General features: G+C 38.9%; 1 protein-coding gene across 2 annotated transcripts; it reads right to left on the minus strand.

The window, feature by feature from the left end:
• Positions 1 to 545: 545 nt before the first annotated feature.
• On the minus strand, positions 546 to 15291 carry LOC5515943 (cyclin-G-associated kinase). 2 transcript variants are annotated; one of them, XM_032385635.2, is made up of 23 exons: positions 15022 to 15291; positions 14876 to 14937; positions 14242 to 14301; positions 13672 to 13786; positions 13360 to 13502; positions 12515 to 12640; positions 11376 to 11601; positions 10951 to 11057; positions 10457 to 10487; positions 10172 to 10337; positions 9811 to 9860; positions 8313 to 8461; positions 7976 to 8098; positions 7499 to 7644; positions 7070 to 7183; positions 6876 to 6956; positions 6341 to 6538; positions 5897 to 6090; positions 4236 to 5663; positions 3904 to 4046; positions 3303 to 3431; positions 1846 to 1893; positions 546 to 1527 (listed from the first exon to the last, which is right to left on the minus strand). In XM_032385635.2, exons 1-23 carry the CDS (start codon positions 15143 to 15145, stop codon positions 1426 to 1428), a joined length of 4065 nt encoding a protein of 1354 aa, XP_032241526.2. In that variant the 5' UTR covers positions 15146 to 15291; the 3' UTR covers positions 546 to 1425. The 2 variants fall into 2 exon arrangements, with proteins under 2 accessions (XP_032241526.2, XP_032241525.2); XM_032385634.2 differs by having other exon boundaries at positions 10172 to 10340.
• Positions 15292 to 15392: the final 101 nt, after the last annotated feature.

Genomic DNA, 15392 nt, shown 5'->3' on the forward strand with positions numbered 1-15392 from the left:
GACACAATGTCATCTATTTCACTTGCTCTTTTTAATGATTCTGGACATTTTATTACTTCCAAACCTTTGTATGATGATATTACCTTAATCACTTTTACTTACATAATTCCTAAATTGCCCTCCCATCAGCAATAAATATTCCATTTTTCTAAAAGCCTTAGTGTGAAGCTGACACACAAAAAGTGTATGATTGAAAAGTTGAAAAGGAATTGTTCCAAAAATAAAATCTACTAATACTCACTTGAAATTCCCGTCCTTTGATAATAAGCCAAATTCTGTGAATTATTTTTTAAACTACGCAAACCCATGATTTTTTTTCCAGTGTTCTTCAAGGCGAAAGTATGGAAGTTTTCCGGGATAAGAACCTTACGCACGACAGCAAGACGAGCGTGATTTAAAAAATGCGTTTATGTAATTCACTCTTTTTTATAGTGAGAATCCGTCTTCGCTAGACCCTCTGAAACTTGAAAAGTGAGAAATTTCACGTTTTTGTTGGGAGGACAACGGCTATAACTGAAATGTATCAGACAGGGTCTATTCTAGAATGCATTTCACGTTTGGTACTTTTAATCTTCCATTGTTTTCTACCGGATCTGTCGTACTCGTCGTTCTATCTGCGTAACGTCCCTAATGATGTTTGGAAGAGGGTGGTGGTATGTAAAAGCCACCCATCTATTCAACCTCCCATCCCCCCACTCTCCTAGAATGCCCTTCTAGGATGCCTTTCTAGGATTTTTCAACAAGACTTGTGTGATTAATCTATGAACTATCGTCATTAAAAATACTGCTATTCTACAATTAATAGAAGGTCCTTGTCAAAGGTACTCAATAATTACTACCCAACCCTTATACATGATATAGGAATACAATGTAATGCATCGTTGATAAGGGACATTAATGCTTACCACAGCATTTCGGCTGTGCTAAGTCCGGATGGATGAATAATTATAAATTGAACATTGAAGATGACGTGAAATCAAAAAATAAAATAAAACGGTGCTTCATAGTATCTAAGCTTGTTTCAAAATCTATCCATATAATATCTTCTTACTTATTTATTTTAAGTCAGCTTATAAGTTTCATTTCCATGCGACGCGCGCTACCGTGACCACTAGCACAAAGTCGCGAATTTACCATGCTCACAGTTTTGAATACCACGAAATTCATACTTCATAACTAGGAGGATTTCTGTCGTGATCGGATATGCACTCAAGTGTTTTCCGTTGGTTGGCTTGACAGTTAATGTCAGATAATACTATATATTATACTTATTGGTTTTAATTGGTTAACTTCGTGGCCATGCTAGCGCGTCGCACAGAAATCAATCATAAGGTCATTGCGCGTCCGGGTCGGGAATCTTTACTCCTTTCCGTGGGTTCCTCTGACCAGTGATTGTTCAGAGATCTCCAGTGGTGTCACGTGGTCTCAGTATAGCGGTTTGCAGCCAGACTCCTCGAATAACGACCACGCTTCATTGAGTTCCATGAAAATTGCTCTGGCTAGAGCTTCGTGGGGCTCGCCGGTTAGCTACAGAAATGAACAAACAGAAATCATACATGGTGCTTAATTTCTGCTGTGTTTATAAGAAACTCGTTGTGGCGCGCATATTCTTGAGTTGTCACTGCGTTGATACAGTAAGTCCGAAGATGCTTTTTTCACTATTATATTTGTTCTACAGAGGAGGTCTTTTGTCTCTATTATCCCGTTCTTTGTTCCGAGGTGTTGGGTACAGTTCTTTTAACAATGCAGTTGTCTCTGCGCTCGCCGCTAGTTATTTTGGTTGTCATAATGGATGCTATGACTGTTGTTTAGTATCAGAAGACACTAGTTCATATCTTTACTCACCTTATCAGGATGAACGCATAATACAGCCTTTCTGTAGGCTTTCTTTACCTAATCAACAAACATGAATGAGAAACCATCAAAGAGAACACCATCAAAACACTGTACACCTATATTAAAAAACATCTATATACACCTATTCCAAAAAAAATCATATTTATATGCACAGTTTTTAAAATACAAAAAAACAACGTCAGCGCAAACATCAAATGGGAATTTGCAAAAGGCAGTTTACAACCGAAAGGGACCATGGGTTTCAATATATAGTAAACATATAATATGTATGAAATGCAGAAAAATAAGAATAAATCGTAAGATAACAGTAAGGTCATTAACGCATTGCTACAGAATTGTCAACGTTTTTTCATAACCTTTTTCTGTCGAATAATAAGCACCTTTCATTCTTAGAACAGCCATTTGACATTTACCATTCGCCGTTTGCCCTGACAACGTTCTTTGAAGTAGGGATATCATTCCTTAAGGGTCATGAGGGTCTGATATTTGCCAAGTTGACCAACAAAAGTATGCTGACTATTATGATGAAGTTACCCCGTGACGTCATAATGTGACGTCATGGATACAGATAAAAGCAAATATTTCAAGTAAAATTGCTCGAAAACAAATATTGAATACGTTTTATGAAGCTTGAGGGATGTGTGCATTAAGCCAAGTATGCGTTTTAGAAATGATTGAGTAATTGTTTTTGTATGATTTCTCAAAGGTCCTGAAATCCAGATTATTTGATATAATTTTAGTTTCTGTTAAATTAACGCTAAATCCATGCTTGGCTATATAAAGATTTTAATAAAAAGGAATACAGAAAAAAATATTGCGTCTTGAAATAATTTGGCGAAAAAAAAAAGGTTTTTTTAGAAAACGCATAACCGGAAGTGAATCAAAGCCCGCGCGTGCACATTCGGCCTGCTCAGACACGATATCTCACATGATGATATTGAAAGTTAAAAAACAAATTCCAATAGTGTTTCGTGGTATTAACACTTCAAAGGAACGATATCCGTCATGTCATGATGGAAATTAAAAAAGTATTTTAAAATTCTGATACAGCGCGCGCTACTTTGAAATAAGATTTTCAGTGTGTGCGCGAGCGTTTGCAACCGGTTTTTGCAGCGCGAGCAGGTAGTGAAAATTGAAAACTTTGGCTTCAAAAACGTACGCTTGACTTAATCTTCGCTGAATCTTCGTTTTTACAAAATATGGGAAATACCATAACCCTAAAAGGCTGAGATCAACTTAAAGTCAATTTTGGGGAACTTGAAACGCATATTTTTTGTGTTTCTTTTACTTCAGGAAAGCTTTTGAATGACGAATTCCGTGTTATGTATATGCGCGCGCTCAACGCCACTAGCCTAGCAACGTCGTAACTGAGCAACTAATGTCAGTACACCCTTAAGGCAAAACTGTATCTAGTTCTGTGAGTTTGTCTGGGCTGGCCTGGTTACCTGGTCGGGTTGTACGAGCTGGTGCATGCCCACGGGGTTCCAGCGGTCTTCCTCCTCCCATAGCACGTTTTGCAGTGAGCACAGAAGAGCCCGGATGTTGCTTCTCTTGCCATCGGCCCACTCGCGAACCTAAGAGGGCGTGGCACGGGATAAGGATAAGGATAAGGATAAGTAATCAATCCACTAGTATGGCATCAATAGGTATAAAGGCCATAGTAGGGACAAGCAATAAAAACTCTATCTGTTAAGCTTATGTTCTTCCAGGGTTTTAATCGTAAAATACCCCCCCTCCCCTTACATTTCCGAGGATTCTACGGCAATGTAGTATCTGGCCCTGTTTAGAAAGCATACTGTTCATGTGCCGCCCGTTATGCAAACAAAGATACGTCTTCAATGAAAAAGAAACAAACAGCAAATATCTTCATTACGAACCCCATATAAAAAGGGAGGTTTATAACGCCAGACACTTTGAACATCGAAATACTTCGAAGTACGGGGTGGAATTCTAAAGTTGGAGCATGAAGGCCATATTTCACATTGTAGGTTGTGGATGCTTACCGTCCACAGTCTTGCCTATTGTTATCTAAGTAGATGATCGCACCTTGGCTTTGATTGGGTCCTCCTCCCGTGCTATCTGCTTGACCATGGCACCCAGTGTCTCGGGACCCTTCTCCACGTTCGATGATTTGAAGCCGTGCGCGTCAAGGATATCGCTAAATTCATCTTGTCCAACACGCTTTGGCACTGCGAAGACACAACACAAGGAAATGAACAACTCTGAAGGCAAGGACCAGCCAACCTCAGAAACACCAAAAAAGTATTAAACAACAACAACAACATCATCCACAACATCATCATCACCAACAACCATTAACAACATAAAAGCGACAACGACATAAACATCAACAACACTAACTACATGCGCATGCTTACTGTGTGAGCCTCTCAGTCCATACTCTCCGAACACACTAGAGGAGTTTCCACCCTTGCTGAATGTTGGCGCGTAGTTCGGTTTGGAGCGCTGTTGTTGTTGCTGTTTTGGTTGCTGTTGCGGTGCTGGTTGCCGAGGCATCTGTGTTGTCATCTGTGGCTGTTGTCTGCTCTGCCATGTTGGCTGTTGCTGAGGCTTGCCCCACGATGCCCCACCACCAAATGCTTTGTGTTGCATCTGAGGCGACTTGTCTTTTACTTTAAACTGTGGAGCCGATGAAGACTTGTGCATTCCTAAATGCCCAAGTCCTGCAAACGGGTCCAGTTTATCTGGTTTATCCTGATTTTTTCTGGTCAGCGGCGGAGTAGCAGCTGGCGAGGGAATTTGCTGTGGTTTTAAAGCCGAGTCTGCCTGGAACGAGCCTCCCCATTCGCCAAGAAGATCGGGGCCGCCATGCATCGCGGAGTTTGACGATGTCTTGAATACGTCATCTAAAACCGAAGGATTCTGAGAGCTTGAACTATCAGATGCGAACAAATCGAACTGAGCCTTGTGAGATCCACGAGAAGCAAACGGGTCAAAGTGATCTTTCGTTCCTGCAGAACTAAAGGCATCGTCCGCAGAGTTGGCGTGTTTAGGTACAGGCGAGGCGAGGTTCTCTAGACTGGATCCTGAACTACGGCTACCAATCTGCCTGAAGAAGTCGTCTTCCTCGTGCGAGCTCGACCTTAACAGATCATCCAAACTCCTGTTGCGGTGCCCCATATCCGACTTGTGTTTGTCCGTGCCACTGAACAAGTCCACGTTCTGACTGTCTTTAGGTCCAGGGGAGAGATTGAGCAGATCTATACCCGTAACTTCAGCTGGCCTAGTATCAGCACTAGGACCGTTAGACGAATGACCCCCGAGATTCAACAAGTCTACGTGAACGGTATTCCCGCCACTCGACTTGCTATCTAGTAAATCCGCCTGTGCTTGTCCCTGTGCAGAGGACTGGAAATCAGCAAACGGGTCGAACCTTTCCTGGGGGTCGTTGGAAGGAAGTCCGTTCGAATTCGCTGGGAAGTTAAATAAGTCTAGTTCCTCGTTCCCACTTCCATTCCGCTCATTGAAAAAGTCTTCTTCAACTGCTTCTGCAGCCTCTTCGGGAGTGGGGGAGTCGCTAGTGCTACGGAGATTCAAGAGTTCTCGGGTGAACTCGTCGTCACTGTCGTCACTTGCTGATGGTCTTGTCTCGGGGATGGCGCCTTGATCGCGCCAATCTATATTCGTGAAAATATCGCCCGCTTTAGGTTTACTTTGGGGAGCTGTGTCTTCTGTTGCCGTGGTTTCAGTGGGGGAGTCTGTTCCTGGGGACTGGGAGAGTGGTTCTGATTGGCTGTTCTGTCCAGAGTTGAAGACTATCGATGACTCGCGATCGTCCGCATTCACTAAAAAAAATGCATTTTTTTTTCTAGTAGTAATAAGGAAGATAGACATAGGAAAGAAGGGCAAACAAACACATATAAATAAGACATTTATATTTTCCTTCTATCAATCAAGGGTAGCATCTCTGCATTTGTACACTGCTTCATGCTCGAAAAAGGATGACTACAAAAAACTTTGCAATCAGTGCAGCTAAAATTTTAAACTAGTTGTATTTTATGAGACCTGGCAAACATACCAAACTCCTCCTGGCACTCCAGGAACTCCTCCTTGCTGGTAAAGCAGACGGTTGGTGTATTCCTGGCCGGGTTAAGGGTATCCCAGGTGTGTGTGGTGGTGGCTGCCTGGTCGGTGTCAATGGTCACGTCCAAAGTCATAGCAAACCTACTTGAAAATTTCACCACGTCCTCCTTGGCAATGTCAAGCTCTTCCCTTTAACAAAAGATAGACACAGTTGGTGCTTAGAACATCCATTTGGTTGCCTCGCGAAGAAGTCATCGACTTTAAGCCCACATGTTCATAAGTGTAGACTATTTATATGGATAGACCCATAAATGTGGAACTTTGATCAGAGCCGTCGGCAATCATGTATAGGCTGCATAGCTAACATTTAACATAATGGTTCCCTGATTTTTTTAGATACGGTGCAGCCTAAACTATAGTATAATAGGCAAGTATTTACCTGGAATATTTGAGCTTGGTGGCGTTTGGGTTGATGAACCCAGTGTGGAACTGCAGCAGGAAAACCCGCATGGAAGCCATCTTTCCCTGTACCTTGCCCCCCAGGGTGGAGCGACCGTGATACACGATGATAGTGACGTCACCCTGTAGGGTCAGGTTTACCGGGAATGTCACCTTACCATCGCTCAGGGTGAACTCCCTAGAAATAAAGACAAAATGAGATGCAGATAGTCTTAACCTTTATAAGAAAACATTGGAATCGTTTTTATTACGGATCTGTGTTTAGTTTCGAATAAATTTTCTCTTCCTGCCCAGAATACTTAACCGTTACCAAATTTACTCCATTAATGTTGTACTCAATCTGAAAAATCTCTTAAAAAGCCTTTTGGTTTCTATGATATTCTACAGCTACATTAAATGATGCCTCAGTGCATCAGCCAATATGAAATAACAAAAATGATAAAACACTAAGACTCTGTTGTACGAGAATGTGTCATTAAAGGCACCGTAAGTGCCACTACTCCCCGTCTCCCTACCTCATTTTCTCAATCTCTTGTACAGTCGTAAGCACCCTCTGGTTTCCTTGGTACATCTCGATAAATGGGCGACAGCCATTCCTTCAAAGGAAGTTCCAAAATAAGACAATATGGTCTTCAATTGTAGCACATCTGTATGTGCACTTATTGGCTGCCTAGCTTTGATGAATGCAGGGACTGGGAGCACTGGTTACCTGGCTTTGTTGAATGCTGGTACTGGATTTAGCGTCACAGACTTGATGTAGAGGGAGTTCTTCTGTGGCTTCATTGAAGGATTGTTGATAAGTTCTGCGATGTACAGAAGATACCTGTGTGCAAAAATACTCAAAGATTTGTCAATTATCCTTTGAATCAAGTTAGACCTCGCTTTCCTTTCAGGCAAACGAAGAACCTGTTTGAGGTTTGTTTCAGCACTTAAGAAGAAAGAAAAGGAAAACAGTTGAAAAATAATTGTTAATCGTTTAATTCTCAGAATTTGTAATGTCCTATCCTTTATGAATTAGCTGTTTTCATACATGATTTTGACAAATAGATTTGCTTATGCTCTGTAAAAGTCATGAACCTTGCATTCCCTTTCTGCTACAAGATCAGAAGTTTTCCATATACTACAAATGAGATCTTACCTTTCTTGGGAAGGTGTAAGAGCCACTTTTTGACCGATGCCACACCGCCGAATGCTAAACATGTCAGCCGCCCCATTGGGGTTCTTGAAAAGCTTACAGAACACAAAGAATGCAGAAACGAGCACACCAGAAGCGACACGACCATCCTGCAGATAGCAGCACAGGGTAAAAATAACAATGCCCATCTTATAAAGAAATACAAGTTGGCACGTGGAATAATAGGGTGGGAGGAAATATGATCTGTGTGAATAATATACATAGGTCAGCCAACAACAAAACAGGGAGAAATTTGCTAAGGGGGTTAGACTAGTAAGTACATACAATCAACATGGATACACATTTCACACATGCAATGCAGATACTATGCTGAGCACCAACTAATAAAAATAGTACAGATGCCTATCATAAGCTACATGCTTTTGCTTTTGTTATTGCATATCAGGGATTGTGAGATTATAATGGCTCTTACATACATACCATGCAGTGGATAACGATAACACGGCTGCTGTCCTTCTTTAACCAGACAAAGATTTTCCGGCACAAAGAAATTATGCTCTCTAGGGGAGGGAGTCTGTTTACAGGCCAGCACTGGTGGAGAACCTGGAACACAGATAGAGACTTGGTGAGTAACTTACAGATGGTCTAAACAACAAGGATAGGCAACACATATAGATGGTTTGAACATGGATGTTCAGCCCCCGAAAAATATGTGTGACATTTGCAACCCTTAAAAAAATACTAGGCAATGGTTTAAGCCCTCTCAACTTTTTAAAAAGGTGATAAAAGCAAACTTATTTCCCTTTATTGCCCTTACCCTTGTGCTTAGTTTGTCAGCTCTGTAGTTTCTTGGTGACACGTTAACAACAAAGTACTGTTCATAATGTTTGGCCTCAAGGAATTCTCGGACATCATCTATGTTATTCTTGTATGTTGATTCAATGCCTTCAGCAGGGAAAGACATCACTGGAATAAAATAAAGTTCAAATGGATAGACAGATCAATCAAGACATCATGTGATATTTTTTTTTTAATAAAGGTCTTCAACTGTTCAGGGGTTCGCGTCAATATCAGTCATTATTCATTAACGCTAGAGGAATACTTCAAGGTCTGGCAAGTTGGGAAAAGTTGATACTTTGCGTATGCATGCATGTATGACATCATTGCGCATGTTGTTTTGTTAAGGTCTCGGTAAAGGTAAACGACGTGCAATTTTCACTACATGTACAAACTATATTTAAAATGAAAGATAAAAGATTGAATTATCTCCTGCAAGTTTATTTTTGCAATAGCTAATTCCGTGTTCAGGTTTTGAGGCCTCAAACTCAAAAGTACGGAGTTTAATCTAGAGCGTAATGCACCTTCGCGTTATTGCGCATGCACTTGCACATAATGGCATCTCAATGACAGATAGATGATCTGCCAAAGTGTGTGAGGACTTTTTGTTATTTGACACTGACAACAAAATATCACAAATCAAAGTTGGAACTCTCATTTCTGGCGAAATTTGGACACGAAAAGTGCTATAAAACCGATCTTCACTTCATGACATGGCATACTTATCTATCAGATCCCGAAAATTTGAAGGCGATATCTTAAAACCCGTCGCGCGAGGTTACGCCCGACAAGCTTGAGTTCTCCCCTCAAAATAATACGCTAGAAACGTCAAAGATTTGGCGTGAATTCACAGTCAACAGGTCACGGGAGACAGCAAAGGCCCATTTCAGCCGTCTTAGAATGCGATTTATAGAGTTTAAAAACTATTGATACAGGTTTTGCAAAAACCACAAAAACAAACAGTGCTGTCAAATCTACCTTTACCAAAACCTTAAATCACTTTTGTCATTGTATAAACAGACTTTTCTGTGTGCATCTGCCCTGCAATAACCCTCAGATGATTTTACAGGGTGTCATAAGAAAATTCACATTACTAGACTACATCTTGTTGCATAGTGTTTTGTACAGGACATACTCCATACATCCATGGATTAGAGAACTGATGCACACAACAAAAAATGAGATCTACAGTATTCTACTGCATCTACTGTATTTCACACTATGATCTTTAATATTCTGTGAACTCTTGTCAATTTCAAATTTCAATTTCAAACTGCTAAGCCACTTTCCATCATTTCAAACTATAATGAAATAAGGAGATGGAGAGGTGGAGTGATATGAAGCCATTTCTGTGCTAGCCAATGAAAACGATTCAAGGGTTTCAAATGAAGGAGGCTAGAAGGCAATTTAGCTATTGGCGATGGTCGTCGGGACATCACAGGATATTCAAAACTGCATTAAATAACCATGTTTCTTACCTATGATTCTTGAAGTTATGTAGGATAAATCAAGGTCATTCTTCACATACCTAAAGTAAAGAAAGGGCAAAGGTTTTATATAGTATGTAATTATGAGCAAGATAAGGAACGTTTCTAGGGCCTGAATACTAGGAATCACAACACAATAATTAATCCAGAAATTTAAGTCTATATTTATTTTATTAAACATACAGACTGGTTTATTTTCCTTATCTTATATCTTATATCATATATCACATTAGGGAAGTATTTTCAACAAAACTATGTTTCAACAGTTTCAACAAACATAATATTAGTTTGTCAACCATAATTTATTATACTGTAAGTAACCAAAATTGTCAGCGAGTACACTGTGACTCACCCAGCCATAGACTGGAAGGCTTTGTTGGAGATCCCCTTAATGTTGCTAAAAAGACTGTTTGCTCCCTTCATCACGCCACCCAACAGGACGGAGTTTCCACTGTTGCTGGCGTTACTTGTGCTCTGTATGCTATTATTGCTGGGTGCACTAGTTGGGGATATAGGGCCTGCTGCGAGTATATAAAACAGGCATAGTATAATTGCTTTATCCTGACAGCAATATAGTGGCAGGTCCAAGCACCCATGTACTCACTCGGCTATAGGTATTATAGGTATATATACTTACACTGTGATGCTGGTCTGCTAAAGCCTTCAGCCTGAAAAACAAAAGTCCTTTGTATGAGAACAATTTTCTGGGAAGAGAATGTCAAACAGACAATCCATAACTAACAAAACTGTTTATAGTATGACAGAAAGCAATGCATTTAAAATCTGACAAATTTCGGCAAAAAATTATTTTTTTTCTAATCTGAAATTTCGTGTATCTTAACCAAATATTCAGTTATAGTTTTAAAGGGAGTTTGCCCCATTTGAAATTTCAGTAAAGTTTAGGGAAATGGTTTTCAACTATTATTTTAAATGAGCTCTTAATCTGTTTAATTAACATTGTGAAATGATGATACCTGTTTCATGAAATGATTTGTCCATCTGTGTAAAGTGAACCGATCAAAGTGAATGGTTTCTAGAGTTTGAGTGCAAAGAGTACTTATTTGTTATCATTTAGTTACTGTAGGTAGCTACGAAATCAGTGTGCTCTCTTTAAGGCAATGAGATCATTACCACAGGTGCTTTAAGGTCCACGCTTCTAGCTGCAGCCAAAGCCTCTAGTTGTGTTAGGATATCCCTTATGCAGGGTCGGTCCTCTGGATGAACCACAAGGGTGGAATCTAGAGGGATCAAAGTCCAACTCAATGCAAAGAACACAATAAAGAACACTGGGAATACCTCACACTACCTCCTCAGTTCACCTAAGTTGATATGTCAAATCTAATCAGGTTTATTTGTCAAGGGATCAAATGATAATCATTAAAAAATATTTGCAGGATCTATTCTTGTGTTAATACATGTACTGTACTTTTGGGACAAATATGATGTTTAGCACTCTTGTAATTGTGCAGACAATGAGAAACCATTTGTTTAACTTTATTTGAAAACAACTTAAATAAAATAAGGCAATTATTATCCTGGTATAGCAGGCTACTTACTTATTAAGTCATGGTACATTGTATATTCCCTGTCCATTTCTGGTATGGTGTATTTAGCATTGATGATTCTAAGTTTAGCAGAGTCTTCAAATGGATGCTCCATGAAGCATAAATAGAATAAGACGCATCCTAATGCCCAAATGTCTGCTTTCTCTGTTACTGGCAGATTACTGTAGAGATCAACCATTTCTGGAGCCCTATACATAGGTGTTGTATTTCTTTGTATCTGGAAAATATTAAAATAACACAACAGTATTTAAGGATTATACAGTGGATACATGCCTAAATTATATATCATATGATTAAGGACAATGCAAAATGTGAAAATAGACAGCAATGGGATTCACATCAAGTAAAAAGAGTGCATCATAAATGAAGAGACAATATGGAGTTAGGGACTGTACAAGATTGAAGCCAGATAGCAAGTCGACTCCAAGCAGTCGCTGCTGTGTCAAAAGTTTTACTTTTCTCCAAAACATTTATTTTTACTAGATAGTTTTACTTTGTTTAAAGTTTGGCACAAGCCACCATCGACAAACCAAATCATTTTTTTTAACCAATTAATGTGCAAACCATTGGGATATTTTGGTCATACACTATGTTTTTTATTTTGATCGGTATACCTTATTCTAGGCTCAGTTTTAACAAGATAACGGTAAACAATATTTCCATACAAAAACATTGTCATGATTTTTAAAAGTTAGGGTGCCATTTTACCTTTTTTCAAGCGACTGGAAGCTGTTTTAAATGCATGCGCTGTGGCCCAGACTATTTTTCTTTTCCTTTTTTTTTGCTAGGCCCAGTTGGCAGCATTTTAGCATATAAGCATGATAAATTGTATAAAAAAATATTAACCCCTTTAAAACAAACGAGACATCTTGTTGCAAAAGGGGGGAAAATAAAACATTTTTGCTGGCGAAAAGTTTGTAAACAAATGCGTGTGTGCCTTGGAAAGCCCGCCATTTTCAAACCGGAAGCAATTATTTTTCCACCTAAATTGCAAGAGCACGCTTCAATGTAGCAACCAAGGTCGCATAATAACCTAAATTCCTAACACCCTTAAGGACTATACAAAGAGTGAAAACAGAGAAGGAGGATTCCCCTGGTGTATAAGGAGTGCATATAACAGCAGAACTAACCTCATCTTCAGCTAAACTTCTATTCAAAGCGGTCCAAGAATCATCTGGTGTAAGAGGTTCTGTGGTTGCACTTCCAAAGTCACAAAGTTTAATTTGTCCTTTTGATCCTATCAACATATTCTCAATCTAAAAAATAATAATTTCTGATATAAAGCATGCATCTGAGAAGGTTGTGAAACATCAACATACAATATATCGTACTGTAATTTATTATATACATACTGAGAAATACTCACTGAAAACATATCCAGTAAATGTTAGTCCATTCACTGGTCTCAACAAATCAGAGGCGTGAACGATGTTTTTTCACCATGAAAAGTCGTTCACGGTTCTGATTGGACGAACAATATTTTTTTTTACTGCACTTGAATGGCTTCAATCCCAACGCATCCACATGTGCATAAAAACCGTAGAAGCATTTTCCATTTAGTAATTTATTTATTTCATAGATGTTGAGATTTTAGAGATTAAAAAGTGCACTACTTGTGTTACATGAGCTAGTCCTATGTGTGAGATCAGCGAGACAAATTCATTTCAATGTAAGTTTCTGTCTGTCTTTAACTGAACCATCCAACAGCACAAACTGCAGAGCCTCTGCAGCCAAGTCTCATAAAATGTTATGTAATAAGCTTATTATAAATTTCTCAGTATGTATATAATAAACAAAATACAGCACGGAAAGTGCATTGTACAGTTTTTATTCACTCCTTGTTTTGTATAAAAAAACCCTGCTCGTTCGCTGCACTCACTTGTTTGTTTTTTGATACTGCACAACTAGTGAATAAAAACCATACGCGCAAACTTTCCATGTAGTATTCTTTATATGCCTAGTGAGACTTGTGTACCTTGAGATCTCTGTGGATGATGGGTGGACTTTGCTTGTGCATGTGAGATACAGCACGGCACAGTTGATAAAAGATCCTGAGAATCTGATCAGGAGAAAATGGCTGACCATCCCTCTCTTGTAGAATTTTTATCATTTCCCCACCTTGAATGAAAACAAATGAAGTGTTACACAGTAATCAATTATACGAACAGGAAGCCAATATAAATATATATAAACAGCTTAGAATAATCCAATTTCCAATTCTGTCTGAACAAGTCAGTTGATTTAATCTACAATGAATTCACCACTTGATATACCCTGTCTACAATACCTGTACAAAGCTCTGTGAGAATTAAGTATTCAGTCATGCCGTGGCCTGACTCCTTCTCTCCTAATGATGCCGCAGAGTAGAACTGGACCACATTTGGATGCCCTCGCAAACGCTTCTAAGCAAGGTTAGGGAAAATCAATTATATGGTGTATGCTTTGTACTTGCCTTTGTTTGTGTATTTGAAAAAAAATATATTTAAATCTAAAAGAGTAGCTGACATGTACCATAGCACCTGATGTGCGAAACACCATATTGTTTATTATTGGTTATGACTTTCTTTGTCAAACACATTATTGATTATTACTGGTCATGACTCTCTTTTGACAAACAACCATCATTGCTATTGTTTAGTTTTTACTGTATATGAATTTGTCTAGTAAAACATAATGTTGTTAAATAGCATTTCTGGGATTGCAATGCTAGTAGGATTCATCTGGTAAATATGTATGTCTCTCAATTGGGTTTGAGTAAAATATTTTCAAATAAGGAAAGTATAAAGCTGTTTGTTGCCCAGAAAATGACTGCTCAAGTTTCCTACAGACTATGACAAATGAATGCAAAACAGGATACAAGCATGTTTATCTCTTGAAGGATGTTTTTGTTGGCAGCTTCATCACCAGCCATAAGCCTCTGAAAATAACAATTAATAAAAACAACAAAAATCATTAGTATGTTTTTATAAATAAAGGGGTATGAAAGGGGTTGCAAGGAATAAAAATGGCAAATCGAGCATATGTTTTTTTAAATGGCTAGGAGAGTAATGGTCTAGGAATGGAATGAAACATATTACATATAGTAGTTTAATTAAATATCTACCAAGTTTGATTGAAGTGTGATTGATGGGAAGACAAACTAATTGTACAAGTTGGTTGACAGCCGTAAAGAATGGCACATCAAATGAAGGAGTAGTTATTATGACTTGACATTTGATAGATCTAATTACAACCATTAAGCTTGTTATCCACACATTATCTTTAGAAAATATGATCCAACATTCTTAAATATTTTTTATTGCATTCCACTTCAAACATAACTTATGTGAATCCAAAACAAACATGGGAACATTGGTAAAACAGTTATCATAAGTCAAGACAGGGCAACGTCGCAGGTCCCATGTGATTATTTGGTTCCCCTGAGCAATCCCACATGTAAATAGAATAACAAGTGTGTATACATTACGTACTGGCACAAAGTTCTACGGTACCTTTAAAGCGTATTCTTTGCCTGTTTTCCCATCTTGCGCCACAAACACAAATCCATAACCACCTACATAAGACAACACTATAAGTACTCAGCCAAATAAAAGTGAACATCACCATAAAATGCTTCTCGTATAATGTAGTAGCGTACCCTCTGCGATAACACGTTTGATCTTAAGTTCTAAAGGCCCAAGTTCAACGAATTGGCCGACAAAATCGTTGTCTTTGCCAGTTTGGCTGATGTAGCTCAGCGCGGATCGGAATATCTCAGCCATCTGTGGTTACTTATAGATACATTGGCTGCGTTGAGTTGCTTTTTTCTCGTGTGTTCAGTGCGTCAGGTGTGTTTTTTTTCTCGGTCATTCAAAACGACCAACAAGGTCGCCATTGCGGCATCAACAAGAACGACAAGTACGCATGCGTATAGTATTCAAGTACGGCTCTTCTCCACAGGTAGTCCAAAATATATACAAAAAGGCTAACGAAACTTTACAAATCTAATAGCGTCGACAAAAAGTTAAG

This window comes from Nematostella vectensis, chromosome 1, assembly GCF_932526225.1.
Source record: "Nematostella vectensis chromosome 1, jaNemVect1.1, whole genome shotgun sequence".
Classification (NCBI taxonomy): Eukaryota; Metazoa; Cnidaria; class Anthozoa; order Actiniaria; family Edwardsiidae; genus Nematostella; species Nematostella vectensis.

Excerpts from the sequence above, each read along its gene's own strand:
- LOC5515943 (XM_032385634.2), bottom strand. The coding sequence starts at position 15,145 with ATGGCTGAGATATTCCGATCCGCGCTGAGCTACATCAGCCAAACTGGC. Across the intron at positions 13,503-13,671 it reads TCTCACAGAGCTTTGTACAG|GTGGGGAAATGATAAAAATT; the intron begins GTATTGTAGACA and ends TTTTCATTCAAG. Across the intron at positions 6,091-6,340 it reads ACCAAGCTCAAATATTCCAG|GGAAGAGCTTGACATTGCCA; the intron begins GTAAATACTTGC and ends CTTTTGTTAAAG.